Source organism: Aristolochia californica, unplaced genomic scaffold (assembly GCF_029961685.1).
Source record: "Aristolochia californica isolate CCGP_79_NKW_82.1479 unplaced genomic scaffold, dmAriCali1.0.hap1 SCAF_14, whole genome shotgun sequence".
Classification (NCBI taxonomy): Eukaryota; Viridiplantae; Streptophyta; class Magnoliopsida; order Piperales; family Aristolochiaceae; genus Aristolochia; species Aristolochia californica.
Window position 1 is genome coordinate 8,099,528 of NW_027181815.1, and position 26,619 is coordinate 8,126,146.

Consider the following 26,619-nt stretch of genomic DNA (forward strand, 5'->3'; position numbering starts at 1 on the left):
TCATGTGTAAACCAGAATAGTGGATTTTACAGGAAGGTTGTCTTAGTTTAATATATTTACTATAATACCACTGTCTCTATTTTCTTATTAAAAATGAATATATGAGTAATAAAATAAATATAAAATAAGAATAAATTTAAATATAATCCTTAATTGAGATTAATGATGAGTACGAATCTGGGTTTTCTTATCCACCTAAACATTTTCCATGATTAATTAAATATTCCCTTAATCATGATTATGCTTCGTAATAGAGTCCTAACAAATTGGGAAACCTCCATTTGACCTTTCCCTACTTCCTGTCCTCACAATCGACCAGACCACGCAGGCTGCACGTGGGACGACGAAGCCCAACCAACGTTCCAGAGTCCGCCTTGGCGCCCTGCCGTTTGGAGAGTCGCCACTGTCTCGGGCTCTCCTTTCTTTTCGAGCATCTGTCTCTGGTCAATTTGTCCGCTGATTATACTGATTCACTGTAATAATGGCTCACCTCTTCTCGTCCCTTCCCACTCTCGCTTTCTTCTTTTTCTTCTGTTTCCTTCCTCCACTAGCGCTTTCTTACTCGGAACTTTTTGAGTCCTGGTGTAAGCAACATGGGAAATTTTATCCTTTGGAAGAAGAGAAGCTCCGGAGATTTCGGATATTTCAGGATAATCTGGAATTCATTAACCAGCACAACAGCATGGGTAATTTCACCTTCACTCTTGCGCTTAATGACTTTGCGGATCTCTCCCACGATGAATTCAAGGCTACCCGATTGCGCCTTGCCGTTCACCCCTCCCCGTTTCTCCGATCACCTCGAGTGCTTTCCCTCAAGGATATTCCGGCTTCAATAGATTGGAGGGAGAAAGGTGCTGTCACGGGTGTCAAGGACCAGGGAAGCTGTGGTATGTGCTTTTTTTCTTTTTTTGTTTATTATAGTGGAGAATTTGGGCCTTTTTTTTTTTTTTTTTTTGTTGAAATCGTCTACCTCGTTCTTCTTTTCGCGACAGTTCGTCAGGTACTAGTTGTTTACGTTTATCTTGGTTCAAATGGGTGTGTGATGATGATGTTTGAATTTAAACAAGCACGGCATCTTTTTGCCTCCTAACTGTTTAACTGATTTAAGTGATTATGAAAAAAAAAAAATATATATATATATATATACTTTTTGACATTCATACACCAAAAATATATTTGTTCATCTATGACTATGTATTTGACAGCCCCAAATGCTTGTCTTTTCCAGTTGTAATTAATTCAATGGAAGCTATGAAAGTTTATGTGGGTAACTGATTACTGGAATCAGCTTTTTTGCACATTTTGGAATTTTTTTTCTTTTAGGAATGGATAACATCGTCTGTCTTGTCGAGGAAAAAGGTTAAAATTGGTCTTCTGCACGCTAATAGCTTTCGCTAAGGTTTCCGTGAGCTTCTCATCCGAGCAAATAAAAGCTCTTCAGTACTACTTTTCTTACCAAACCAATGAAATGCACTATTACAAATTAGTTAAAACTAGACTTAATACTGTACCTCAGTCTTCCAGTCGTACCTAGTCTTTGAAGTGGGAACCCATGTGAAATTTGCTCTTATTTAATGAGTTGATTTTGAGTTTAGGTTACAGACCTGTCGAACACTTGTTAATAATTTTGTCCTTCCTAAGTTTCTCATCCTTCTTTCATTGATAAAATGTTGTAAACTCTTGATAGACCTTTGCAAGCTGAGAGAAGTCCTAATTGGTTCTGATGAACAAGGCTCAGGACACAGTGCAAGGTTTCATACATATGAAGAAGAAATATACCAGAGATAAAATTGATAGAAGGGAATGGAGAGCTCTAGCATGTTTATATCTATCAACAGTGATCTGTTCCCTTGCAACTATTGACATTTACGGAGCACCTTTAGATGCAAAGTACTTGAAGATCTGCATAGCGCACCAATCCTAGCTAACCACCATGTTGTTCTGGTCTGACAGTTTTCTTATTACTTAGTTATCATGTGCTGATCAACTTCCATTTTTTGTTTAAGGTGATTGCTGGGCTTTCTCAGCCACGGGTGCCATGGAAGGCATAAACCAGATCTTCACTGGATCCCTTATTAGCCTATCTGAACAGGAGTTATGTGACTGTGATAAAACTTACAATATGGGCTGTAATGGAGGGCTTATGGATTATGCCTTTCAGTGGGTTATTAAAAATGGTGGAATTGATACTGAGGAAGATTACCCATATCTAGCTGCTGATAAGCCTTGTGACTGGGAGAAGGTTAATCATCTAAAGCTCATTGTAATAATGAGTTTATCCATTTCTTTCTGTGAGGATTTGATTCAACTAATATTTCCTTTCTCATAAATGTTTTAGGTAAGCCGGCAGATTGTAATCATTGATGGGTATGTTGATGTGCCTCCAAATGACGAGGACCAGTTACTCCAAGCAGTTGCTAAACAACCAGTGAGTGTGGGGCTGTGTGGCAGTGAGAGAGCATTCCAATTATACTCAAAGGTGTGTATCCTTATTGCATTGTGTGCCTTGATATTTTTTAAAATTTTACTTTGCTTGGTAATCTTTCAAAAATTTTTCTAAATTGATCGCTTAAACTTTTGATGCTATTATTGGTGTTAGAATTTCATGGAAAGCAGAAAAGATAATGAAATTAATTAAGGATGATTGTGATGGTCTACATTCATTGTTTTGTCAGGGAATATTCAGTGGACCCTGCTCAACTTCTTTGAACCATGCTGGACTAATTGTTGGGTATGGCTCAGAAAATGGTGTTGATTATTGGATTATGAAAAACTCCTGGGGAACTCAATGGGGAACAAAAGGCTATGTTCATTTGCTCCGAAACAGTGGAATTAAACAAGGGATTTGTGCATATACCAGCTAGCTTCTTACCCTACGAAGAAAAATCCAAATCCTTCTCCTCCTCCACCTGCCCCAGGTCCCACCAAATGTAGCCTTACCACCCATTGTCCTCCTGGAAACACCTGTTGCTGCACTTGGCGTGTCCTTGGGTTCTGCTTGTCTTGGGGATGTTGTGGAATGGATTCTGCAGTTTGTTGTAAGGACCACCATTACTGTTGCCCACATGATTATCCAATCTGTGAGTCCAGAACAAAACAGTGCTTAAAGGTACACGTCATTCTCTAATAGATACATGTTTTTACTGTTTCCTGTTTGTTTATGATATCCATTTCTCTCTTTATTCTTCTTTCTCTATTAATGTTCATATATAATTAAGTATAAATCTTCTGTAGAGTTCGAAAATGTGTTTTTTCTCCTTGCAATATTAAAGTTATGGAAGTTTTTTCCTCTCGCTACGTACTGGCAACTGACACCTAAGATCAAGTTCAGCCGGATGGTTTGAATGAGGTTGTTTTTGGTGTAAATTGAACTCTTTTTGAATCATTCATAAAAACACATTCCAAAATTTAGGAAGAAGAGGAACAAAAATCCAGAATGATTGGGAAAAGGTGGTGTGTGTGCAATTCAGGTTTGTTATTTCTTGGATGCATCTTTTCTTACCTTACCGACAATGCCTTGATGTCTGCAGTCTATGAAGAATTCGACACTAGTGACAGGAACGGAAAGTAAAGATCCTACCGCAAGTTTCAGAAGCTGGAGGTCCTTATATGAGGCTTGGGTTTTATAATTCTCTGGTCATAATATACTCTATCGGAAGACATTTTTTTCTTCATACCATTGTTCATGGAGAATTTTGTCTCATATATGTATCGGTGAATCTTGTCCTGCCCTTGTGAAACTAGTTTTGGGGGGACTTTAAGTGCAATTGTCGAATTCTATTTGTATTATGGATTGCTTGATTAAGCTCTACAGCACATTATTTTTGTTTCCTTATTACCACAGATCTTTTATTTATGTATGACATTTTCAGCAAAGAGAAATCTGTCTTATAAGGCTTATACTTTTCTTTCTAAAAAAAAGAAATATAAAAAAGTCACTGCTTCAGATTTTTTTTTTTAAATTTTTAATCATTTACTCTTCCTTCTGGTTGCAAGAAATTTTACTTCAGCTTACTCTCATGTTTACTAAGTAACAGCTTTTATAGCATGCAGGAAAAAGTAACAGCTTTGTCTATTCATCAGGGATTAAAACTTTATTAAATATGGTTGTAAGGTGATCTACTTAATTTTATTTGGCCTGATGTTACATTTGCAATTGGACTGCCAGTAATTTTATGAGAATCCCAGAAAAGGAAAATTTATAGGTCTGTTGGATTGTAAATACTTGATGAGTGCTCTAGGAATAGTTTATGGAATCTTAGGGATTGTAGGTTATTCAGCTGTGGATTATGTAAGGACTTTGATAAATAGGAGCTTATGACGAGGTTTTATATGTTGTTTAGGGGAAAGCTTTGTGACATGAAAAAAAGCTAATTTCATTTTCCTGAAAAATTACTAAAATATTCTCATTCCTTGGAATATTCAAAGTTAATCTGGTGTTCCTAGTTGTAAGTTCAGCAACTCTCAAAATCTTAAATTATTTTTTTATAAAGATATTTTAACATTTTAATGAATTTTTATTTTCTAAAAAAAATACAAAGTTTCAACTTTTCAGAGAAAAGAGAGAGCTTCCTTGCCTCCTAAGGTTGAGAGAAGAGAGCATGGGAAAGAGCATTCTTTCCTAGATTATACAGACCCCCTTTAATGAGGCTACCTTGCTCTACCCCTCATCAAAATAAGAGGGAGAACAAGAGGGAGGAGGAGGGGTCTCTTGTTCCCTCATGTCCTTCTTAGTTGGAGAGGGTGGCTATTGAAAGAAGTAACCCGAGTATAGTAGCAATTATGTAAATCATCTTTATTTTTTATCTTTTTTCTCCCTTCTTAGGGTAATGATTGTGGAATGATGGATATTATTAGTCAAAGTCATGCTCGGTTATTGATGATTTCAGGAGATTATGATGTTATTCATGAGGCTATGCATGCATGATTAAAAGCTATCAATGCTCATTGCTTAGTGATAAGCTGATGAGTTGAAGAAGACAATTTACTTACCCAAAAGATTCAAGAAAAAAAAGGCAGCAAAGGCTGGTTTTTGGTTTGGTCGTTGGTACCCAAATATTAGAAGGAAAGTTTCCTTCTTAAAGGATCTCCAACTTATCTGAGATACTCTTCTTTGGCATGATTACTAATTGTCTTGCTTAATTCTCTCCTTGCTTAAAATATTTAAGGCAAGTCAAAGATTGAGATTGTTTTGGTAAAGTCACGCCTAAGACATTAAAAGGAAGGTTTCCTTTTTTTTTTTTGGTAAATCGTTGATTGGAGGAAGATCTTCCATGATTTGATTTCTTGCTTAGATATTATTTCTTAAGTGAGAAAGACATTATTGGCTTACCTATTTCTGATCTCGACCAGCATGTGGTCTCCTTATTTAGTGCATGATTAGTTGATGTAAGTATTACTTTTGGGTTATCAAACGTTTGGGTTAGCTCTCTTCTCTTTCCTGAGTTGGTTATCAATTTGCATATGTTCAACTCGTTTGGTTCGGGTTGGTTCTCTCTTATTGGCTTGTTTCAAGGTGCTTCATTTACTCATATCAGAGGTGCATTAACGCATGGTTCAAGCTTGCAAAGTCTTATAAGTCTTATTCAGTTATTGATCCTTGAGTTACATCTCTCTTCTTATTGTGTAAGTGAAGTGTTCTGGTTTCATTCTTGATGGTTGAAGATCACATGGATTGTCTAATTACTTGAGTTGGTTACAATCCAATTAGAAGGTTTCTCATTACACGAGACCTCTTAGGACATCTAGCCAAACCAACTCCACCTATTAATGAGAAAGACAACTCCTATATTAAGTGGTTGAAGAATGATATATTGGTGATTAGCTAGCTGATAAATAGCATGGAGGAATATGTGGCCAATAATATGGTCAACCATGAAACAACCAAACAAATATGGGACACTTGTATCAAGTTGCAAACAAACACAGAGAACCTACATAAATTGTATGTTGTTCAAAACATATTCAATACAAACAAGTGGACAACGTATATAAGTTCTTGGCACGTTTTTGGGGGTTGATTCAGGAGTGAAAAATTGCTCAACCCTACTCCACTGATATATCGATTCAAGAAAAGTAGTGGGAAGCCTTAGCAGCTGCCATCTGTTTAGAAAATATTAATATCATGGTTACCTCAACATGGAAAGATTTGCAGATACAGATTGGGTTGAATCACTTGATGATAAGAAGACCACTTCTTGGTATTGTGATGATAACCCATACAATATTTATTTACTTTGTTTTTCAACCTCACAAAATCGTTTTGGCCCATATATGTCAAAGCATGTCAATTTTTATGGACCATAAGCTGAAAACCATTTGTGGTCCAAGGAAGTTCTATGAAAACCTCTCTCTTATAAATGTATCAAAGATCTACACACCAATTAGCACAAACAGACATCAATATGATTGCCCAATGACTTCAACCGAGGAATTAATAGGCTCATTATAAAATAATGATAACAAATTATACAATATCAATTCCATTGGCATCTTACCAAATGGGTATAAACCATCACTAGTAAGGCTTAGACATGCATTCCATAAGTCTGCAACAAACCACATATACACTTTGCCAAATTCAGGCTGGAGTTCCATATCTATCATATATCTACTTAATTGACCTAATCACAGTAGTGGATTACATAGACACGTTTTTCCCATGTCGGCTATTTGTGTGGAGATATATAAACATGTGGTACAGTTTTCGGATAGGATCAGGAATCAGTGTCCACCTCGCTATCTTACTCGTGGGTAAATTGGATAACACGTGGAATTATTGGAAGTCTCCAATTTCGCTCGAGACGATCGAAAGCAAACACATGTACGTCTACCATCGGCTACAAAAGGCGAGACATCCATCGTCTCTCCCAAAACCTACAGCCGATCAACTTTCTCAATCGCTAATTTATTTCCTTCATTCCTTAATGGCTCTCGAATCGGCTCCCGTTCTCCTCAGCAAGGCCGAGGCCGACGGAGACGAGTTTGGCCTCAATTTGCCCTTCCTCAGTTGGCCCGACCGCCGAGAAGAGAATGTCCGGCACAATCCTCAGGGAGGCACCTCCTTCCTCAAAACTTGTTTTAACGTTGTCAACGCACTTTCGGGTCTGTCTTCGTCTTTATCTCCTTCTCACTGTTTTTTTTTTTTTTACTGTTCGCTGCCATGTGCAACTGGTTTACCTTATCTCAGTCACCTTCTTGTGGTTGTCATGACGATGAAGGAAAACCGAAAGAAAAGGAAAGAAGTTAGCAAATGCCAAGGAAAGTAATAACGATTTTTTATAAAAAGAACAGATTTCCGAAAAATACTAACGGAAGTGGGAATTACGTTATTTTCCATTTGTCTTGTTGTAATTTTTTTTTTTTTTTTTTTTATGTTGCAGGGATTGGAATACTGTCAATGCCCCATGCGCTCTCTGAAGGAGGATGGATGAGCTTGATACTTCTTTTAGCAGTCGCGATCATCTGTTGCTACACAGCAGTGCTATTGCAGAAATGCATGGCGGCCAATCCGCTTGCCAAAACTTATCCTGACATTGGTGAGGTGGCTTTTGGCTACAAAGGAAGAGTAATAGTATCCACTTTAATGTATCTTGAGCTGTATTTAGTCGCAGTGGAGTTTTTGATATTAGAAGGTGATAACTTTGAGAAGTTATTTCCAAACATTGGATTTGAGGCATTTGGTATAAGAATAGATGGCAAACAAGAGTATATTTTGCTTGCAGCTCTCGTAATTCTGCCGACAACCTGGCTGAGGAGCTTGGACCTTCTCTCTTTTTTGTCAGTAGGTGGGGTTATGGTTTCTGTCGTTCTAGTAGGATCTGTTCTTTGGGCGGGTGCCATGGATGGTGTTGGCTTCCATGAAAGAGGAAAGATCTTCGATTTGAAAGGAATCCCTACTGTTTTTAGCTTATATGCCTTCTGCTTTTGCGGTCATCCTGTATTCCCCTCCATTTATGCTTCTACGAAGGATGGAAAGCGGTTCCCTACTGTAAGTAATACTATGACTTCCTTTGGTTGGGTTTTCCACCCAAGACCTAACACTTATATTTTAACCTTTTTATTTTGTTCTATCTTGCAGGTTTTGATAATGTGTTTTATTTTGTGTACGTTGGCTTACGGATCGATGGGTGTGTTGGGCTATCTCATGTATGGGCAAGATGTAAAACCAGAGGTGACACTAAATCTTCCCATCGGAAAGATAAATTCGAAACTCGCAATTTACACCACCCTGATCAATCCATTCACCAAATACGCGTTGATGATCACTCCAATTGCGACGGCGATCGAGGACATTTCCCCCATTTTCAACATGAAAGGAGCTAACATAGTTTTCATTAGAACTCTACTTGTTGTCAGTACTGTTATTGTAGCTTTAACAATTCCATTTTTCGGTAATGTTATGGCATTAACTGGTTCGTTTCTGAGTAGTTCTGCATCAATGCTACTGCCATGTATTTGTTACCTCAAAATTTGCCCAGTTTCTCGAAGTTCTAGACTTGAGTTGATGATTATTGGAGGCATTTTAGCAATTGGGTCTTCTTTTGCAATGCTGGGTACTGTTTCCTCTCTACGAGGGATCATAAACCAAATGTAAGCATTGCATGTGTATTATTCAGTTATAGATCTATACATTTATCTTAAACTGCCTCCATGTAACTCTTTTTCACGGGTCTACTACCTCTGCTTGCAATCTGCCAATCCTTATGCGGACTTGTAAAATGACCAAACTTAAGGAATTCTAAGTTCGTAAAAACGTGTATTTGTTCTCAATGAATTTATTTTTGTTGACGGAATCTTCCAACAAAGGGCTTTTTACCAAAATAATCAATTTAAAAAGGATATTTTGAAAAATACTCAACTTTGATCGGTCTACTATACATGTGTACAGTCAAAGGTAACACGTAAGCTTTGACTGCTTATGTGTTGCCACGACATCAGTACAATATGAGTAGACGGACACGTCAACTGCCACATCACTATTTTGACACTTCATCTACCTGGTTAGATGCCACATCATATGCCTTGTCATCTTGCGCCACATAAACCCTCACTTCTTATATTTTTTCACTCTCTCCGCTCATCTTTCTCCTCTCCTCTCCTCTCGCCCCCTCTCCTCTCGTCGCTCGGCCTCAGCCTCCTCTCCTCTCTTCTCGCCTCCACTCCTCTCACCTCGCCCTCTCGCAGTGCCTACTGTCGTCGTTCCCCTGTTGTTGCCGCTCCCCACTGCTCCCCTGTTGCAGCCTCTTGGCCTCCTCTCCTCTCGCCCCCTCTCCTCTAGCTTTCTCGTAGTGATTGTTGCAGTCACTCCCCTGCTGCCGCCACTCAGGCTTGGCCTCCTCTCCTCTAGCCCAGTGCTTGCTGCTGCAGCTCGGCCTCGGCCTCCTCTCCTCTCCTCTCGCCCTCTCGCAGTGCCTGCTGCTGCCGCTCCCCACTGCTCGGCCTCGCCCTCGGCCTCGACACCCCCTTCTCCAATTAAAAAATATTTTAAATCAATAATAAAATGTGTTAAATAAGTAAGAGTAAGATTTTTTAATTAATTAGTATATTTATTTTATTTTTAATTATTTTAAATAGAAGGTAATAAAAAGTCTATCGATAAATTTGAAAAAAATGTATTGATAAATTTGAATTTTAAACTAAAAACTAAAATTTTCAAAAAAATTAATTAAAATATTATTAAATCGATACTAAAAAGGTGTTAAATAGGTTAGAGTAAGATTTTTTTATAACTTATTATTTTAAATATAAGGTAATAAAAAGTGTACCGATATATTTATTTTTTAAACTCAAATAAAAATTTTATATTTTTTTAGTTAATAAATATTTTAAATCAATAATAAAAGGTGTTGTAAGATTTTTAATTAACTAATATATTTTTTAAATAATTTTTATTTTTTAAATAAGGTAATAAAAGGTATACAAATAAATTTTATTTTTAAACTCTAAAATAACTTTTTTGTATAATGTTTTAATTTATAAATATTTTAAATCGATAATAAATGGGTAAGACTTAAGAGTAAGATTTTTCAATTTATAAATATTTTAAATCCATAATAAATGCGTAAGTATAAGATTCTTTTTATTTCTAAATATTTTAAATTGATAATAGTTTTGTAAATTTTTTAATTAATTAGTATTTATTTTATTTTTTATTTTTTAATTGATAATAAATGGTGTTAAATAAGTAAGAGTTAATTTTTTACTTTTTATTACATTAATTATTAATTTAGATATAAGATAACAAAAAGTATATTCATAAATTTGATTTTTAAAATAAATTTTTTTTTTCAAATTTTAATCGTTTAATGATGTGGCAGATGACATGTTGAAATAGTGACGTGGCAGTCGATATGTTTATATATTCGCGTAGAGCAGATGACAGTCAAAACTTACGTTTTACCTTTGATTGTACACATATACAGTGGACCGGTTAAAGTTGGGTATTTTTTAAAATAAGTTCATGGCCTTGTTGTTTTTCACAATATGTTTTTAAAATTAGTTATTTTGGTAAAAACCCCAATTTTAAATTCATGGGCAGAGAACGAATTTTTAGAATTCCTTTGGGAGTGAGCTTCCAATTTTTTTCCCAGATGTTGCAGTAAAAACTTGTTTTTTTCTCTATGAATTTAAAATTTTACTAAGAAATTTTATTTTTCGTTTCCTTAAATAAAATACTTTTAGACAATAAAAGAAAGAAAAATATTAAATAAAATAAGTTTTCCTACGGCTACGGCGGTATCTGGAGGTGGCGCAGGCGAGAGAAGGAGGAGACGACAACGGAGAGACTGAAGACACGCTATCCTGGTGTGAGGGTGTGCCCAGAAAGGACAAATACCAGTGCTGGTCCTGTCGTGTCGGCATCTTTGCATCTGTAGTGAGAGCGACGCGCGGTTGGGAGTCTGTCCCCTCTGCTTGTCACCCAAGACCGCTAACAGTAAAAGTTCACGTGTCCCCTCTGTAGTGAATGCTTGTCACTACTTCCTTGTTCATTTCTTGAATAGAACATGTTTTTTTCACTTTCCTTCTGTGATTTATGAAATCATAAAAGTGAATTTCATTTTTTTTTCTTTCATTGTTGCAAATTTTTTTTTTTTTTACTACATCACAGAGATTAAGAAGATGTGGCCAGAGAGAAGTTCTACTCTCATTAATCTCGGTGAAAGAAAGTTTAACAAATTCACTCTTGAATCTCGGTAGAAAGAAAGTTCAACAAATTCTCAAAACCAAAGCAGAAACTGGTTTTTGTAGCTAGTATGTACTGTATAACTTGTAAGAAGGAGATCACGAGATGGATGTTATTACTTGAGAGCGTCTCAGGAGATGAGATCAATGCCCTGAATCAAGAGAGCATCAGACAAAAACTTGTTTGTGGCCTCAGAGGGATGGAAGCCGTCCCAGAACACGTACTCTGTCGCATTTGAACATGTTCCTGGCGATTTGGCGTTGCACAGAAGCGACGTCTCGAAGGTCCCTGTTCCGCAGCAAGCTTTCCTGGCCTCGAAAAACCCTGATGATCGTAACAAACAAGAGAAGCCGAAGCAACGTTAGAGAGAGAAAAATACCATTAAATCATGTCTCTCGCAAGAGACTTGAAGACACTCTTGTAATAAGTACCATTATCGGAGGGTTTGTGGATGAGATCCATGAGAGGCTGATAGATATCAAATACCACAATTGTAATGTTAGCCAGGTTCTTGGTCAAGGCTACAGCAGATGCATTTAACTTGTTGTTGAAATTCACAGTGTCTCTGTTCATTCTGTCAACACACTCGTTGCTCCCTGACCCAAACAGAGTGATCGATGCTGGCAAGCACCCCAAAGGTGGCAGAGAAGACACTCCGATCTTCCTCGCGCCCAATGTGTAGAGGTTCTGTTGGAAGTGATTTAATCAACATTGATAGTCTAGTTCGTTTCATCTCCATTCTTTCTTTCTTTCTTCTGAATAATAAGATTTTCGTTTGCTTACCTGAACGAACGAGGAAAATGATTCGATGAGAATGTCCGAAAACTGTTCAGGTGTGTTGAATCTGTAGAGGAGAGGATTAATGTAGTAGTTCTGAACAAAGTCGCTGCTTCCAGCGCTAAGAAGATGAAAACCACCGGAAAAAATGGCCGTCGCGTTCGCTGTTCCCACCAGGTTCACCACCCTTGCTTGGTATTCTTTGTAGTACTGAAGCTGCTTAGTCAAAGAGATGGCACACTACCGGGCCGGAGGATCGACATAATTTGTTCAACGAGACACATCAAAAAGGCGTCCAAAATGAACAATTTAAGCAAGAAAAAATTAAGAACAGCCAGGAAGAGAGACTGTACGTACAGAGAGTGATGCAGTCATGTCGTATAATCCGGAAGCGGCCGAGCCGAAGTTAACTCCTGTCAAGAGGTTATTTCCTGTTGCTTCAGGGCTGAGGTAAGCTGGTGGGTAGGACGTGAAGCCAAGGTTCTCGGCTGCAACCAGCAAACGCATTAATGGATTCATTAGTTAAAACCCCGGCCATGGATGATTGAACAGAGCACGAGACGAATACTGCAATTCAAAGTGTAAATCAAGCAAGATTTGTGTGGATATACCAGTGAAATCCGAGGCAAGTTTGCCGTTACAAAATCTTCCAGTAGGCTTATGCGAGACAAAATCTCTGCCATAAGGAAGAAAATTTGCTTTCACGATGGTAAGAAGGTAGTTATTGTTGCCCACGTCCACGATGGAGTCTCCAAAGATAATAAGAGCTGGAACAAGAGCATTCCCAAAAGCAGCAACAACCGAAGCCAAGATACAAGCTACACCAAGAAGAGCTCTACAAAAACCCATCTCGGAAAACAGACAATGAAGTGACGAGAAAGAGATCGAGAGAGAAAAGAGAAGGAAGATCGAAAGGGGGGGGGGGGGGGGAAGAGAGCAGGAAGAGTGGGAATTTAAAGAGGGAGGGATATGAAGAGTTGGTTAAAAGTGAAATAAGAGAAGAAAGAGGTCTGGCTCCAAGAAACCTCCTCATTTCCAGCTATGGCGGCGTTCCGGGCACCTGTATTTTTCTGCTAATTTGCTGCGGGGGTTTGGCGAGAGCATACTTTTGGAGAGAAAATTAAGGGAAAGAGAAAGGTGGTGGGTATGTTTAGCGTCCAGGCACGTTACATGGTGTGCAAACCTTGTTCATAGGGGTTGAGCCCATCAGGCAATAGGATTCAAATCCCGAACACAGAAGAACATGAAAGAAGAGAGGATTGGACCCCTCAAGGTACATGAGTCAAACCCCTACGGTAAGCAATAAAAGAAAAAGGGTTGAACCCTAGTCACAAAAAACTTTTGGAATAAAAAGTGGAATCTACCCTATAGTAAAGATCATGAGTTTATTAGTGAGGGAAAAAACTTTCAAAGTTGACTTATTATTTTGGAATTGGCCTTGGACCTAATTTTACATATTATTAGAGTAAGTACTCATGTGTCTCTACCCAAACTAACTATCCACACGAGGGGAAGTGTTAAATAATAGTCATGCGTGGATTAAAGAATACATGGATCTTGGGTTTATTAGTTGAACAATAGGTTTCTTAAATTGGCTTAGTCATTTTGGATAGGTCTTAAACTCAATTTCACATGGTATCAGAGAGGTGCTTATACATAGGCCTACACCCTGAGGAGTTTGGGTGGAAACCTACGCATGGGCGCTTACTCTAATACCTTGTGAAGTCGGGTTCAAGGCCCATCCCGAAATGACAACTCAAGTTAGGAAGTATGTTTTTCTAACTAATAAACTCAAAATCTTTGTACTAACCAATTCAAGTGTAACTATGATGTAACAGTCTCTCTCACATGTAGGCCCTATTTTGTAACTCTACGAGTGGACAATTTGGGAGGAGGCCCACAAATGAGCATCTACTCTTATAACATGTGAAATTGGGTTCAAGGCTCATCCCAAAATAACTTGCCAAGTGTTGAAGCCTCTTTTCTAACTAATTAACTTAATATTTGTATACTCACTCATCCGTATGAGATTACTCTTTAACACTCCCTCTCTTTAACTTACATTAGTTCTTGAAAATTGGAAATCAATTGTTTGTACTTAGTTTTTCTTTCTTGAACTCATGCTCCTATACATTGAAATTGTTTGAATTTAGGCTTGAGTTATTGATTCTTAACTTTCTTTTGAGAAAGTATCATACCAGTTTTCAAAATCCTTAATCTCTCTAACTTTGAAATCATTTATGAAATTATTGAGCTACCGTTATCTTAGTAGAATCACCTACAGGTAATTGTATTCAATTTTGATCCTTTATTATAATATGAGCCTATAAAAGAGTCAAACTTGAGTTATATCTGTGAAGCAAACAATCTTTGCATTGTAAATCTATTAAACTAGCTTGAAGAAGGTGGTTGGAAGCTTAAATCCCTTTTGTGCGTTTTGGTACATGTTCCTAGTTATTTCATACTATAAGTCCTAATTGTGGGCAATGATATTTCGTCGTAGATGTTGTTTAGCTAAAGAACATAGTGAATTGACTCTGAGGTGTAAACACCTTGAAAATGGGTTAGTAATCTGAATTTGGATTATAAACCACTATAAATTCAAATACATTTTGGTAAAATCAATTTTTAGATTTTGATAAACCTTATCATCTCTACTTTAGGTTTATCCATATGGACATAACTGGTGATCAAAATAAAGATATTGTTCTAATTAAACAAAAATAATACAAACGCAAAATAACTCTGGCAACAAGGAAAACATTTTCCTACTTGTGTTTTCTTATTGATTCTTACCAGCAAAAACATACCTAAGGGCTTGTTAGTTCGCCTCTAGGTCAAGTGAGAGTGAATTAGATTATACTATCACTTGACCCGGATGCGTTAGTGCATGCATCGGGTGCCAGTTCATCCACTTGAACTTGCCCACGAGTAAAGTGGGTGAATCAGGACTCCCACCAAAATCCTAATTCATCCACTTGAACTCACGCATCGGCTCGCGAAAATGGATCTCGCTCTCCTCTCGGCACTCATTATTAATTCGATTCATTATCAAGTATTTTTGTTTAATTATTCTATTTTTATAATTAATTAAAGTAATAATTTTTAATTTATGGAAATATATTATTAATTTATACTACGTAAAAATCTATCTTAGGTTATTAATAAAATATTTTATTTATTTATTTATTATATTCATTATTTTTATTACTATATTAAATTAGTGATTTAAGAGTGGTAATTAAAATATTTTTTAAAGTAAGTAATTGATCAAGTATTTTTGTTTAATTATTCTATTTTTTATCATTAATTAAACTAATTATTTTTATTTTTTAAGAAATATATTATTAATTTATACTACTAAAAATCTTTCTTATGTTTTTAATAAGATAACATAATTATTGTATTAGTTTAAACTAAACTACAATCTATCTTAATTTATTAATAAAATATCTTATTTAATTAATTACTATATTAATATATTTTAATATTACATTAAATTACTTATTAGGGTAGTAACCATTTTAGTTTTAGTTAATTATTTTTTTAGGTATATTATAAAAATTAACTCATTCTCTTTACACTACATTTTTTCATTTTGGGCACTAACACAAGAAAGTATTTTCCGGTACACTTTAAGTCGACTACACTTACCTACCAGTGATTCACTTTTACTTTCACTTGTTTTACACCCTCCCTAATACCAACAAGTGATTCTCTTTTTTCTGGATTTTCTTGTCTTCAAGGTAACAGTTTTCTTCTTCCGGGGGTAAGAGATCTGGACAGCAGAAATTTCTAGCCTTCTATTCAGCATACCCAATGGAGCTAAATAATCCTATCTCTACCAAATGAGGGATTCTAATGAAAATTTTTGGGCATTGGGCAGAGTTTCTGTGCTCCAACTTATTTATATTTACATGTTTTATATGTAAAACAGATTACAGACTGAATGACCCTGAACAGGCCTATGGATGTACTGTGGCCAGATCTTTTATCCAAGCTTCAAATGATCAAAATTGAATCACCATCAGATAGAAATTTCTTGTGTTCTTACTTAATAACTCATTCTCTTTACACTACATTTTTTCATTTTGGGCACTAACACAAGAAAGTATTTTCCGGTACACTTTAAGTCGACTACACTTACCTACCAGTGATTCACTTTTACTTTCACTTGTTTTACACCCTCCCTAATACCAACAAGTGATTCTCTTTTTTCTGGATTTTCTTGTCTTCAAGGTAACAGTTTTCTTCTTCCGGGGGTAAGAGATCTGGACAGCAGAAATTTCTAGCCTTCTATTCAGCATACCCAATGGAGCTAAATAATCCTATCTCTACCAAATGAGGGATTCTAATGAAAATTTTTGGGCATTGGGCAGAGTTTCTGTGCTCCAACTTATTTATATTTACATGTTTTATATGTAAAACAGATTACAGACTGAATGACCCTGAACAGGCCTATGGATGTACTGTGGCCAGATCTTTTATCCAAGCTTCAAATGATCAAAATTGAATCACCATCAGATAGAAATTTCTTGTGTTCTTACTTAATAGTTATCTGAACAAATGTACAAGCTGTGAATTCCAGACAAATTTTGAAAAGCTGTTGGTGTGACTGTTCCTAACACGAGTTCCTAGCTGGATCTGCCATGGCTGCATCGTCAAGAGACTGCCTTCCAGCACACTTGCAGTGGTCCTCCACATCAGATACTGCTGCTGCTCGCTTGCATCCCTCCTTCTTCACCCATTTTTTCAGCCGCTGAAACAGTATAGGCTTCGTCGAGCCGGGATGTCGACCACCTGCAACCTCCATGGCGGTCCCATCACCGGTTCCTGTCGCCGGAGAAGACGACTCGGAATCATAGCCCGTTGTATCATAGGCTCCCCTCGATTCGTGTTCTTCGAATTGTGTGATTGGGGGTCTTCTTGTTGCTTCCTGCTCTGGTGATTTTTGTTGTTCTTGTGTTCTCCATAGCTCGTATCTTAGGCAGGCGTTAGCCCAACGCAGATGAATTAGTTCCTCGAGGTTGGTTAATCGATCGTTTTGAGGCTGTTCTATTTGGCTCAGGAGTTTCTCATCGTCGACTGTTTTGCAGGGTTCCTCCCTACCTCCGTCTTCTCTGCTCTACAAATAGCAAAGTTCGATAGCATCAGATCAAGTAAGTCGAAAAAGAAAAGAACCCTTTACTCAATTCTCAACAAATGTTCGTTAATCTGATAACCCAACATTAGATTAACAACCAGAACCAGAGATGATGACCATTTATGTTGTCTCCCATAGATAATTGTTAGAGAATAAATAAATATGAGGAGAAGAAGAAACCTGAGCAATTGATTGAGTTGACGTTTCTTGAAGCTCTAACGTTTCCATCAATTCTCGTTTCTCTGACTCTAACAGGTTGATTTTTTGCAGTAGACCCACAATTGTATCCTCTAACCCCTGTTTCTCTTCCGTCCTCTTAGCTTCCAGTAGTCGCAGACCAGCAGCTTGTTGATGCAGAGCACGCAATCCTCGTCTGTTAGCTCTCCCAAGTTTTCTCGTCTTCCTTTTTAGAATCTCAACCTCCGATCTGGCTGCCTCGAGTTGAGATACGACACTAAGATATTCAGCTAGCCTCCGGCATTCCGCTTCCATGAACTCCACCTTTAAAACAAGAGCGTCGACCTGCGCAACCTCCAACTCTAAGGCATTTTGGCCCTCTTTCAGAGCATATTCATGGTCTTTCATGCTAATGTAACGAAGAACCCGCGCCTCCAGCTCCTGTTCCATGTCTTGAAGAACATTAAGATGGTTCAGTAAGCCTGTTATCTTTTGCCTTGGACAGTACCTATTTTCGAAATCCTCCATTTCCACTTGTGCGCAGCTTCTTTCTGAACATGACGGAGTACTTTCCGAGTCATTGGAGCTTTGGGTAGGACAAAGCGGCCGAGATTGCTCTTCTTCTTGAAGATCAACAGGACAGTGATCTTTATCTCTTCTTGATCTCCTCGCCATCAATATTGAGAGAGCAATACCAGCTACGGAGACAACCAAAGGGAAAGCACCTTTGATGAGAATGAGCTTGATATGATCATGTTTCATCTTGCAAGGGACGAATGATTTGATCTGCTATAACTGGGTTGCTTTTATATCTCTTGTATTAAACAAGTTAAGAATGGAGTGAGAATAAGAATGATTTCTGAAAGGAGGAGGCTTAGTTGCCTCCATTTAGGACCCTCCTTAGAGGCAAAGACACCTTATTCGAATCTGCTTTTGCACTTTTGGTGGGTGAAGACGATGAGTAAAGCTGATGAAACCGCCATGTTGTGATTCTGCATTTGAGGATTTCTTTAAAACAGAAATGGCGTCTTTCAAAAGGATACTTTACGTTGGCTCTTCAATTTTAAGTACTTGTCCAATTTAAGTTCGAGCTCCGCGTCTGGCCTAAAATTGGCATAGAACTCGAGCCCAAAAATTTTAATCGAGTTTAAGTTCGAGCCGGGTTCAAGAAGGCGCACTCTGCCCGTTACTGAACCAGTAACCACAAACATTCAGCGTCTTCCTGCTCCCACACCCGAGACTGTGAGGCGAATGCCATCTTATATTAGAGAGAGAAGCCATATTGGCAAAATATGAGAGCGCGATATGCAAGAACGGAAAATGAAGCAAAAATCAAAAGCAGTTAAATGACCACCAATACGGTTCTATCCTCTTCTCCGCTCTCTTGTCTCCCCTCAACTCTGTCCTACCGAAATTGCACCCGTCCTCCTCACTTTTCTCTGCCCGCTCAACTCCTGCACAACCGTGTTCTTCTTCAGCACCCAACGGTGCTACGCTTCGAATTTCAAGAAAATGACGGCCTTTATCATCACTCCGCTGAACATGCACGTCTCTTGCGCCAACGCTGCCACAGCATTGGGCTTACTGGAGCCCCCCATATGCGTGGCAATAGTCTCATCTCCTCGTACATTAGGCTTGGTGCCATTGACGATGCTCGCAAAACTTTTGACAGTCTACCGTCTCCAGATATCGTCTCCTACTGTTCTCTCATTTCTGCCTATGCCAAAACAAACAAAGAAGCCGAGGCTATCTATCTTTTCATCCAAATGTGCCGGTTGGGAATTGAACCCAACGAATTTGCAATTGTGGCAGTTTTGACTGCATCTATTCGACTCTCCTCGATTCAGCTTGGTGTTCAACTTCATGGTTTGGCAGTCAAAACGAGTTTTCTTTGCTGCGTGTATGTGTCAAATGCCATCATGGCTATGTATATAAAATGCAGACGGTTGCTGGCTGCTCTCCAATTGTTTGGTGAAATTTCTCAAAGAGACGCGGTTTCTTTTAATACCGTTATCTCGGGTTTAATTCAGAACTGTGAGTATTGCCAAGCATTTGACTTGTTTCGTGATCTGCAAGTGAATGGTTTCAAGGCGGACCAATTCTCAACCTCGGGTCTTCTGTCTGCTGCTGCCGAGCTTTACTTGCCTATGCTGGGGGAGGAAATCCATGCTCATTCTCTTAGACTAGGTCTTGTGTCAAACTTAAGTGTCAATAATGCTCTTATCAGGTTCTACACAAATTGTGGAACTGTCGAAGATGTGGTTAGTATCTTTGAGAGAATGTCAACGAGGGATGTGATAACATGGACAGAGATGGTTGCTGCTTATATGGAATTTGGGTTGGTGGAAGCAGCTGTCAGAACCTTTAAGCAAATGCCAGAAAAGAACTGTGTTTCATACAATGCTCTCCTAACTGGTTTTTGCAAAAATGGCGATGGGTTGCAAGCTTTGGAATTTTTCTGCAAAATGTTGGAAGATGGAGTAGAACTGTCAGACTTCACTCTGACTATCGCGGTTAATGCATGTGCAATGCTTTCAGCTGTTGGAAAGAGTAAACAGATTCATGGTTTTGTGGTTAAAGTTGGGTTGTTATCAAATTCATGGGTTGAAGCTGCATTGCTGGATATGTGTACAAAATGTGGAAGGATGGATGATGCTAAGAAGATGTTCAATGGGTGGGCCCATGAATGCAGCCGTTCTATTGCATGTACAACTATGATTTGTGGGTATGCCCAAAATGGGCAGCCTGAACAGGCAATGGCTCTGTTTTGTGCAGAAGAAGAGTTGGTTTTGGATGATGTTGCATTGGCCACCGTACTTGGTGTTTGTGGGAACTTAGGGTTTGTTAACAAGGGGAAGCAACTCCATTCCTATGCTCTTAAATCTGGTTTATTATCTGATTTAACTGTAGGCAATGCTGCCGTCAGCATGTATTCAAAATGCGGTAACTTGGGGGATGCAGTCAAGCTTTTTGAGCTATTACCTTATCGTGATACAGTGTCATGGAATACTTTGATTTCAGGCTATCTTCTTCACAGAGAAGGAGAAAATGCTTTGCATGTTTGGAGAAAGATGGAGAAGATGAGCATAAGACCTGACTCCATCTCTTTTGTACTGATCCTTTCAGCTTGTAGATATATTTGTAAGTCAGATTCAGTTAATATCTGCCGTAGATTGTTTCTCTCTATGAGAAGTTGTTACGGAATTGAGCCAACTTCGGAGCATTATGCATCCATGATCCATGTTTTGGGCTGCTGGGACCATTTTGATGAAGCAGAGGAATTGATCAACAACATGCCCTCCAACCCTGATGCATCAGTTTGGCGAGCTTTGCTTGATAGCTGTAGGTTGCGATCAAATGTGAGTCTAGGAAAGAAAGCAGCCCAGCATCTTCTGGCCACAGAACCACAGAATGCATCCATGTATATACTCATATCTAATCTTTATTCAGCCTCTGGAAGATGGCATTGTTCTGAAAGGGTCAGAGAGGATATGAAAAATAGAGGATTGCAAAAGCATCCTGCTAGAAGTTGGACAATTCATGACAATAAAATCCATTCCTTCTATGCAAGAGATAGATCTCATTCACAAGCAAAGGATATTTACAGTGGTTTGGAGATACTCATTTTGGAGAATATGAAAGTTGGGTATGCTCCAGATACAAGCTTTGTGTTACATGAAGTTGAAGAATATCAGAAAAAGGATTTCCTTGTGTACCATGGTGCAAAATTGGCTGTGACTTGTGGGCTTCTAATGACTAAACCAGGGAAACCTGTGCGTGTGATGAAGAATATACATCTTTGTGGGGACTGCCATGAGTTCTTAAAGTGTACATCAATTACCACTAAAAGAGAGATTTATGTCAGGGATGCTACTGGGTTTCACTGTTTCACCGGCGGCAAGTGCACATGCGGAGATTACTGGTGAACATAAAAAAGTTTGCTGAAAAGATTCACGTTGTTTTTACAGAAATTTTCTCTCACTGTTCGTTCCATGGTATTTTTATGTTTCTTGTATTTAGAGATTGGCACTATGCTTTGTAACATAATTTTTGTAACACTATTTCATTATCAAGATCAAGTATACAAAATTCAGTATTTGATAAAATGTAGGAGACCTTATTTTATCTCTTTTATCTGGTCTTGTTCCACTATATTTTACCAAAAGTCAGCAATTTCTTGGGGTTGTGTATCAGTGATTCTTTTTGTTGTTGCACTTCATTGAAAACCAGTGAAGGTTTGCAAGTATGATGCAGGGAAAAGAGAAGACAAACAAGATGCAACTTGGCATTTCCGTGGTTAAGATGATTGAAGCGGTGTTGTTCCAGAAAACTTGGGCGAGATTTTTCTATGTAGACTGCAGGCCTCCGGCGAGGAAGGTGCAACACGGCGTGATCCCACAGTTGCAATGGTCAACTCGATGGGGGCCCCACCAGCTGGAGGTTTCCATGTAGCGGTGGCAGAGGCGGTGCAGTTGAGCGGATAAATGAGCAGGCGAGGGGAGAAGTTGAAGAGGAAGACGGTGTTAGAATCGGTGACGTTGAAAGGCAGCGTCCGGTTCAACCAAAGACCCTGGCTCACGGCCAAATGTCGTGTGACACAAGTTCCTGACAGCCATGACGACGGCTGCACCGCCTGGCGCGTCCACAAGGCCTCATGCGGATGACCCGATAAGAGCTCTGGTTGAGGGTCATCCGTGCTTAGAGGGTACAGGACCTCCATGGAGCCGCAATCAGAACAGGTCTTCTGAGAAGAAGAGAAGTGAAACAGGAAGAAAAGGAAGGATATACAAAGAGGAAGAAGCTGTGCAGTGGTTGTCATGTTTGCAAACACGACAGAACAGGAAGGCGGTTGCTGTAACTGACTCCAGTACAAGGACGAGGAAGGGCAACGAAAGCCTGAGAGGCGAAGGGAAGAAGTGAGTAACATTAAAATTTCATATGAATGGAAGAATCTTCACTGATCATTGAGGACTTTTCTGGATGATTCTTTCTTGTTTTAGCTAATGGTAAACTAAAGATAATAACACCTCTTTGACTGATTTATCTTCCTGAAACCTGTACCTCACAGAAATGTCTGTTTAGAATTCCCCGTCAGTTGTACTGCTGTGATCTGGAGAGTTTCTGTACATTAACTTACATTTGTTGATCAACTTACATTTGTTGATCACAGAGGAACCTAAACTCGCATTCACCCGTTAGTAAGGAATTATCAAATGAAATTTCCACTACCAAAGATCATGATTTCAGAGTTTATAAGATTATGTGCAGAGCAAGATCTTTTCCAGGAAAGGATTTGGAATCTCCTCAGCAAAGTGCCTTATAGCGCTAAAAAGACTAGGCTCTAAGCAAACTGATTGAAGGCCAAGCAGATCAATGGGTTTTGTTTCCCACTAGAACTGATCAACCACGGGCATGAAATTTCTTCTTTCAGAAGCTTAGCAGCAGAAATAAATGCCTGCAAGCATGAATTTATACAGTTGTGAACAGGGACAAGCATGTTCAGTCATATACAAAGGCTAGAAAAATGCAGATGCCATGAATTGATGAAAAAGTGATCGCGAAGCTTTGAAGAAGCCATCATCCTTCAACGATTTTTACAGGTGTCCTGTAATTGTAACAAATAAGCAATCAGAGATTGAGTCACTTTGCAATGACCATTAATTTTGGCAGAAAGGGGAATAGATAAAAGCACAAGTGTTTCAAGGAATTAGATGGTAGTTTTACATACCCAAAGGGGCTTTGCTTGATCGACAGTAGTTCTACATCCAGCTGCAGGTTCAAGGACAAAACCAGTGAAGTGGGTCCAAACAGAATAAGAAAAGCTAATGAAAGACGAACTTTATTAAGGGAAATCATGGCTTCATATGACATGCTATCAAAGAGAATGTGCAACAGTGGTTAGTGTTAAAAGTCAAACAATGGTCACCACTAGACGATTCAAAAACTTTGATGGCAGGAAATCTAGTGAATAGTGGAGAAGAGGGACCATAAACCGGTGCAGGCTCAGAAGAAAGGATAGATGATCCAAAGCTAGCAACAGGTTATTCAAACATGCTCAGACACATACACCTTTGCAGATTGTACCTCGATCGTTGCATTAGGAGGGATCTCTTGGACACCTTTACTTCCATAAGCAAGCTCTGGAGGAACAATCAACAACCTCTGCACAACACATTACCAGAAAATTAGATTAAACGAATAACTTTTGTATTAGTAGTTGAAAAGCTTATGTCATTGAGAATTCCAACATTATGTAAGACAAACGTGCAATAAGTATAAAAAATTCCACTGGACTCAAATAATAAAATTCATTGAACATTGGGATGAGTACATGCATGATTCTTTATTATGTTATATTCAGTTTCTCCTGCCAATTTGATTTAACAACATACTCTATCAGCACCTCTGCAATATCATAATAATTAAAACATTTGAGATCTCAATTGTTTATTATGAAAAAGTGTGAATTTGTGTTTTCAGGTCAGGTGTCACACACCCTAAGTCAAGCATTTTCCCCCACTGACAGCACAAATCAGTGAAATTGATCATTCATTCTGATTAATGAACATCAATGCATAAATTCCCATGAAGAATCAGAGAATGTTATTGACCACAAATTAAAAACAAAACAACATCTGACCTGTCCTCCCACACGCATGCCTTCAACTCCAAGATCTAAGCCTTTAAGAACATTTCCCTTCTCAGATTGTCCAACATCAAAGCCATAAGGCTGCAAATTAACCAATACAAATCCACTAAACCAATCAGTGAAAAAAATTAAAAGGAGAAAGTAAAAGTTACATTGCTTTGAACATCACCTAGAAGTCAAGTTGACTTGTATGTAGAGTTTTATGAAACAAAAAGAAAACTTATTGTTGGGCTTTTGGTGACAAAAAGGAGATAAATAATATGGCTGCAGGCAGAAGAAGAAATAGTCACATAAAATAGATCAATCTGGGGCTTACTGTTCCACCCCCCACTCCAAGTCCTTGCCTACTCGTCATGAATGTTATGCCTCTCCACTTGGCAACATAATGAATCTGCAAATCACGTAAGAATGTGATAGGAAGAAAACTTTCAGCTTTCAATCCTACATATTTCCTTCACCTAAATTGAATGTGGTTTAGACATTTGTATCAAGAAGGAAGAGTAGAGGTCTGGATGTATGCAAATGGACATGGGAGTCCTAAGTCTAATTAGTATTACCATCTGCAAGATAACTATAACATTTAGGAGAAAAGGTTAAAAATCCTTTGCTAGAACATATTTCAAAGCATAGAATTAACTCAATTGGGTTCACAACCATACTGCAACCCTTGATCCTTTTACAGCTTTAATCCCACCTCCAACCTTCAAATCGTAATACCTAGTCAGCAAAATATCTTCATCAGAACTATGATTTATAGTCTAAATTCGCGAAGAATTCTCAATTACAGAGAAGCCTGAGGAAAGTGAAGCACATCCAAAACTTTCTCAAGCTTACATATTCAACCGGAGATTGTACCCCAATAACCACCAATAAATGAGGCATCAGTCTCAAGCAGAAGTAAAAGCGACAGCAATATTTCTTCGTTTATTTCTTATGATCTCTACAAATCATCAATTAACTAATTTTTAACAGAAAATAAATAAGATAGTGACCATCACTTTTTCCCATTAGTCAAATATTACTCAGCATAAAGTGGAGCCTCAAGGGACAGGAAGTACTAGGTTTTCATTTATACTCTACCCAAAGGATTTTCCCCAAGCCATTTCTGTAAGGGGGAAATGTATGATTGCCAAAGTACTCAGATATCAGGAGATGTTTATGTTGTACTTATGTAACATGACACTAATGATTCTTACAGTAGTTATTCCGAAAACTTTGTTCATGTGAAGGCATACCAATACTGTTCAGGGTTGATCAACTGGAATATTTCAACAACAGATCATTTGGGAAGTAGTAATTTTCTCTGAGACTGATCTTTGTTGATTAATTGGTGAATATGTATAGGGACCAAAGAAAGATGAGATGACAAAACATTTGAAAAATGAAGTCTATTCTTCCTTAAAAAGACATGAAGAATTACTGAAATTGAGTTCCATTTAATTGTGAGCATTGCTTGATAGAGTGATCAACATACATTCACATTGGTAACACCTATATCATGCAAAACATAAAACTCATGGTAATGTTGTGTGGTAAGGTATGAATATAAATCTCAAGAATCTAGCAATTTTTTTATGGCAAAACATATAGCTGAAAATTAAATTAAAAGAATAAGAAAACCGATTGTAGGTTACTAACTTCAACCCATTTGGAAGGGTAGTATATTCACTTTCAGGTATCTTTGCACCTCTAAGCTGCAAGAGAACAGTAACAGCAAGGTCAAAAAGAGCTCTTATTCTTTAAATTAACAGCGCTTGATCGAATACAAAAAGTATAAAAAAAATTAAAATTCATATTGCATAAACATATCTTACAGCTCTTCTGCTTGTAGAAACAGCACTAGCAACACCACACATGTACCCTCCGGCAACTGATTCAGAGAAAAGAAAAAGGGGGTTTGGTTAGAGCAAGTAAACCTGGGGTATGCAGACGACGCGATGCTCATTTAGGTGTTGTTAAAATTACCCATAAATTAAGAAAATCAAATCGAGGAACAATCGCAGCCACAGCGAAAGCAACTGCAGAATTCGTTAGAAACCGGGGCCGACGAAGTTGTAACGTTTTAGAGAAAACTAGATGATTCTAGTTTCTATCCAACATTTCTACCAGATAACCCATGATAGACTGCTTGAGGTAATAGAACAAATTTTTCGTAATTGGAAAAATGGAAACGGGGGAAGCAGAAGGGGCAGTATCATGCTAACCTCCAGCAAGTAGTAAACTAATCAAGCTTCTTCTCCCGGAAGACTGCAATGTAGAGGCTGTCAGTGTCGGAGATTCACTGAAATAGCTACACCGTACTGGCAATGTCTTGCTAGATAGCCTTCTCCCTGCAGGGATACTTTTCCTTAGACAAGCCACAGAGAGAGAGAGAGAGAGAGAGAGAGAGAGAGCATTTACGTGGAGTGACACAGGGAGACTTGACGGGCACTGAATGGAGAAGGGAAAGTCCCATCTTCTGGTGCGACTGCTGCGGCAAAGGCAAATGACAATGGGGACGGTTTTGTTAGTTTCAGAATAGATACTGCGAAAGAAAATCAGTGCTTATCTTTTTATCATTTTCGCTCATCTCACCTGGTTTACTGTATTAATTGATGCTCCTCCGTGTAACCGTGTGCCGAGCTTACTTGAGATGCCCATCGTACTTCCCACGGCACGATGTTCATAGAATGGAGATGATCCTGTTAC

The 26,619-nt window shown here is 38.3% G+C and overlaps 6 protein-coding genes across 7 annotated transcripts; 3 read left to right on the top strand and 3 right to left on the bottom strand.

Moving 5' to 3' along the window:
* The first annotated feature begins 341 nt into the window (after positions 1-341).
* On the top strand, positions 342-3,858 carry LOC137950409 (low-temperature-induced cysteine proteinase). The gene is given in 6 exon segments (XM_068796856.1): positions 342-887; positions 2,007-2,242; positions 2,339-2,479; positions 2,676-2,847; positions 2,850-3,109; positions 3,531-3,858. Coding segments are annotated over 6 exon segments (1,314 nt in total). The 5' UTR covers positions 342-481; the 3' UTR covers positions 3,630-3,858.
* A 3,038-nt stretch (positions 3,859-6,896) lies between these two features.
* LOC137950855 (amino acid transporter AVT1I-like) lies at positions 6,897-8,596 on the top strand. Its single transcript, XM_068797502.1, has 3 exons — positions 6,897-7,104; positions 7,383-7,990; positions 8,081-8,596. The coding sequence occupies exons 1-3, from the start codon at positions 6,927-6,929 to the stop codon at positions 8,594-8,596; spliced, it is 1,302 nt and encodes a 433-aa protein (XP_068653603.1). The 5' UTR covers positions 6,897-6,926.
* A 2,528-nt stretch (positions 8,597-11,124) lies between these two features.
* Positions 11,125-12,992, bottom strand: LOC137950360 (GDSL esterase/lipase At5g03810-like). The gene is made up of 5 exons (XM_068796777.1): positions 12,574-12,992; positions 12,320-12,450; positions 11,969-12,202; positions 11,617-11,872; positions 11,125-11,509 (listed from the first exon to the last, which is right to left on the bottom strand). Exons 1-5 carry the CDS (start codon positions 12,809-12,811, stop codon positions 11,316-11,318), a joined length of 1,053 nt encoding a protein of 350 aa, XP_068652878.1. The 5' UTR covers positions 12,812-12,992; the 3' UTR covers positions 11,125-11,315.
* Positions 12,993-16,583: 3,591 nt separating this feature from the next.
* Positions 16,584-18,044, bottom strand: LOC137949352 (protein CHUP1, chloroplastic-like). The gene is made up of 2 exons (XM_068795426.1): positions 17,286-18,044; positions 16,584-17,087 (listed from the first exon to the last, which is right to left on the bottom strand). Exons 1-2 carry the CDS (start codon positions 18,042-18,044, stop codon positions 16,584-16,586), a joined length of 1,263 nt encoding a protein of 420 aa, XP_068651527.1.
* Positions 18,045-18,596: 552 nt separating this feature from the next.
* LOC137950690 (pentatricopeptide repeat-containing protein At5g03800) lies at positions 18,597-21,307 on the top strand. Its single transcript, XM_068797286.1, has one exon. It carries the CDS (start codon positions 18,629-18,631, stop codon positions 21,206-21,208), a length of 2,580 nt encoding a protein of 859 aa, XP_068653387.1. The 5' UTR covers positions 18,597-18,628; the 3' UTR covers positions 21,209-21,307.
* Positions 21,308-22,667: 1,360 nt separating this feature from the next.
* Positions 22,668-26,598, bottom strand: LOC137950748 (peptidyl-prolyl cis-trans isomerase FKBP16-4, chloroplastic). Of its 2 annotated transcripts, none has more exons than XM_068797357.1 (11): positions 26,506-26,598; positions 26,332-26,398; positions 26,136-26,261; positions 25,746-25,801; positions 25,570-25,625; positions 24,591-24,648; positions 24,248-24,322; positions 23,923-24,012; positions 23,350-23,444; positions 23,011-23,051; positions 22,668-22,887 (listed from the first exon to the last, which is right to left on the bottom strand). In XM_068797357.1, exons 1-10 carry the CDS (start codon positions 26,569-26,571, stop codon positions 23,042-23,044), a joined length of 699 nt encoding a protein of 232 aa, XP_068653458.1. In that variant the 5' UTR covers positions 26,572-26,598; the 3' UTR covers positions 22,668-22,887; positions 23,011-23,041. The 2 variants fall into 2 exon arrangements, with proteins under 2 accessions (XP_068653458.1, XP_068653457.1); XM_068797356.1 differs by having other exon boundaries at positions 22,669-22,887; positions 23,367-23,444.
* Positions 26,599-26,619: the final 21 nt, after the last annotated feature.

What these genes read in the sequence shown, in the direction of transcription:
- LOC137950748 (XM_068797356.1), bottom strand. Translation starts at nt 26,571, where the DNA reads ATGGGCATCTCAAGTAAGCTCGGCACACGGTTACACGGAGGAGCATCA. An exon ending in TTTCTACAAGCAGAAGAGCT is followed by an intron (nt 25,626 to 25,745) that starts GTAAGATATGTT and finishes GTTCTCTTGCAG; the next exon opens with CTTAGAGGTGCAAAGATACC. An exon ending in TAAAAGGATCAAGGGTTGCA is followed by an intron (nt 24,323 to 24,590) that starts GTATGGTTGTGA and finishes CGTGATTTGCAG; the next exon opens with ATTCATTATGTTGCCAAGTG.
- LOC137949352 (XM_068795426.1), bottom strand. Translation starts at nt 18,044, where the DNA reads ATGAAACATGATCATATCAAGCTCATTCTCATCAAAGGTGCTTTCCCT. An exon ending in CAACTCAATCAATTGCTCAG is followed by an intron (nt 17,088 to 17,285) that starts GTTTCTTCTTCT and finishes TGCTATTTGTAG; the next exon opens with AGCAGAGAAGACGGAGGTAG.
- LOC137950855 (XM_068797502.1), top strand. Translation starts at nt 6,927, where the DNA reads ATGGCTCTCGAATCGGCTCCCGTTCTCCTCAGCAAGGCCGAGGCCGAC. An exon ending in CGTTGTCAACGCACTTTCGG is followed by an intron (nt 7,105 to 7,382) that starts GTCTGTCTTCGT and finishes TTTATGTTGCAG; the next exon opens with GGATTGGAATACTGTCAATG. An exon ending in ATGGAAAGCGGTTCCCTACT is followed by an intron (nt 7,991 to 8,080) that starts GTAAGTAATACT and finishes TCTATCTTGCAG; the next exon opens with GTTTTGATAATGTGTTTTAT.
- LOC137950360 (XM_068796777.1), bottom strand. Translation starts at nt 12,811, where the DNA reads ATGGGTTTTTGTAGAGCTCTTCTTGGTGTAGCTTGTATCTTGGCTTCG. An exon ending in ACTTGCCTCGGATTTCACTG is followed by an intron (nt 12,451 to 12,573) that starts GTATATCCACAC and finishes TGCTGGTTGCAG; the next exon opens with CCGAGAACCTTGGCTTCACG. An exon ending in CATTTTCCTCGTTCGTTCAG is followed by an intron (nt 11,873 to 11,968) that starts GTAAGCAAACGA and finishes CACTTCCAACAG; the next exon opens with AACCTCTACACATTGGGCGC.
- LOC137950690 (XM_068797286.1), top strand. Translation starts at nt 18,629, where the DNA reads ATGACCACCAATACGGTTCTATCCTCTTCTCCGCTCTCTTGTCTCCCC.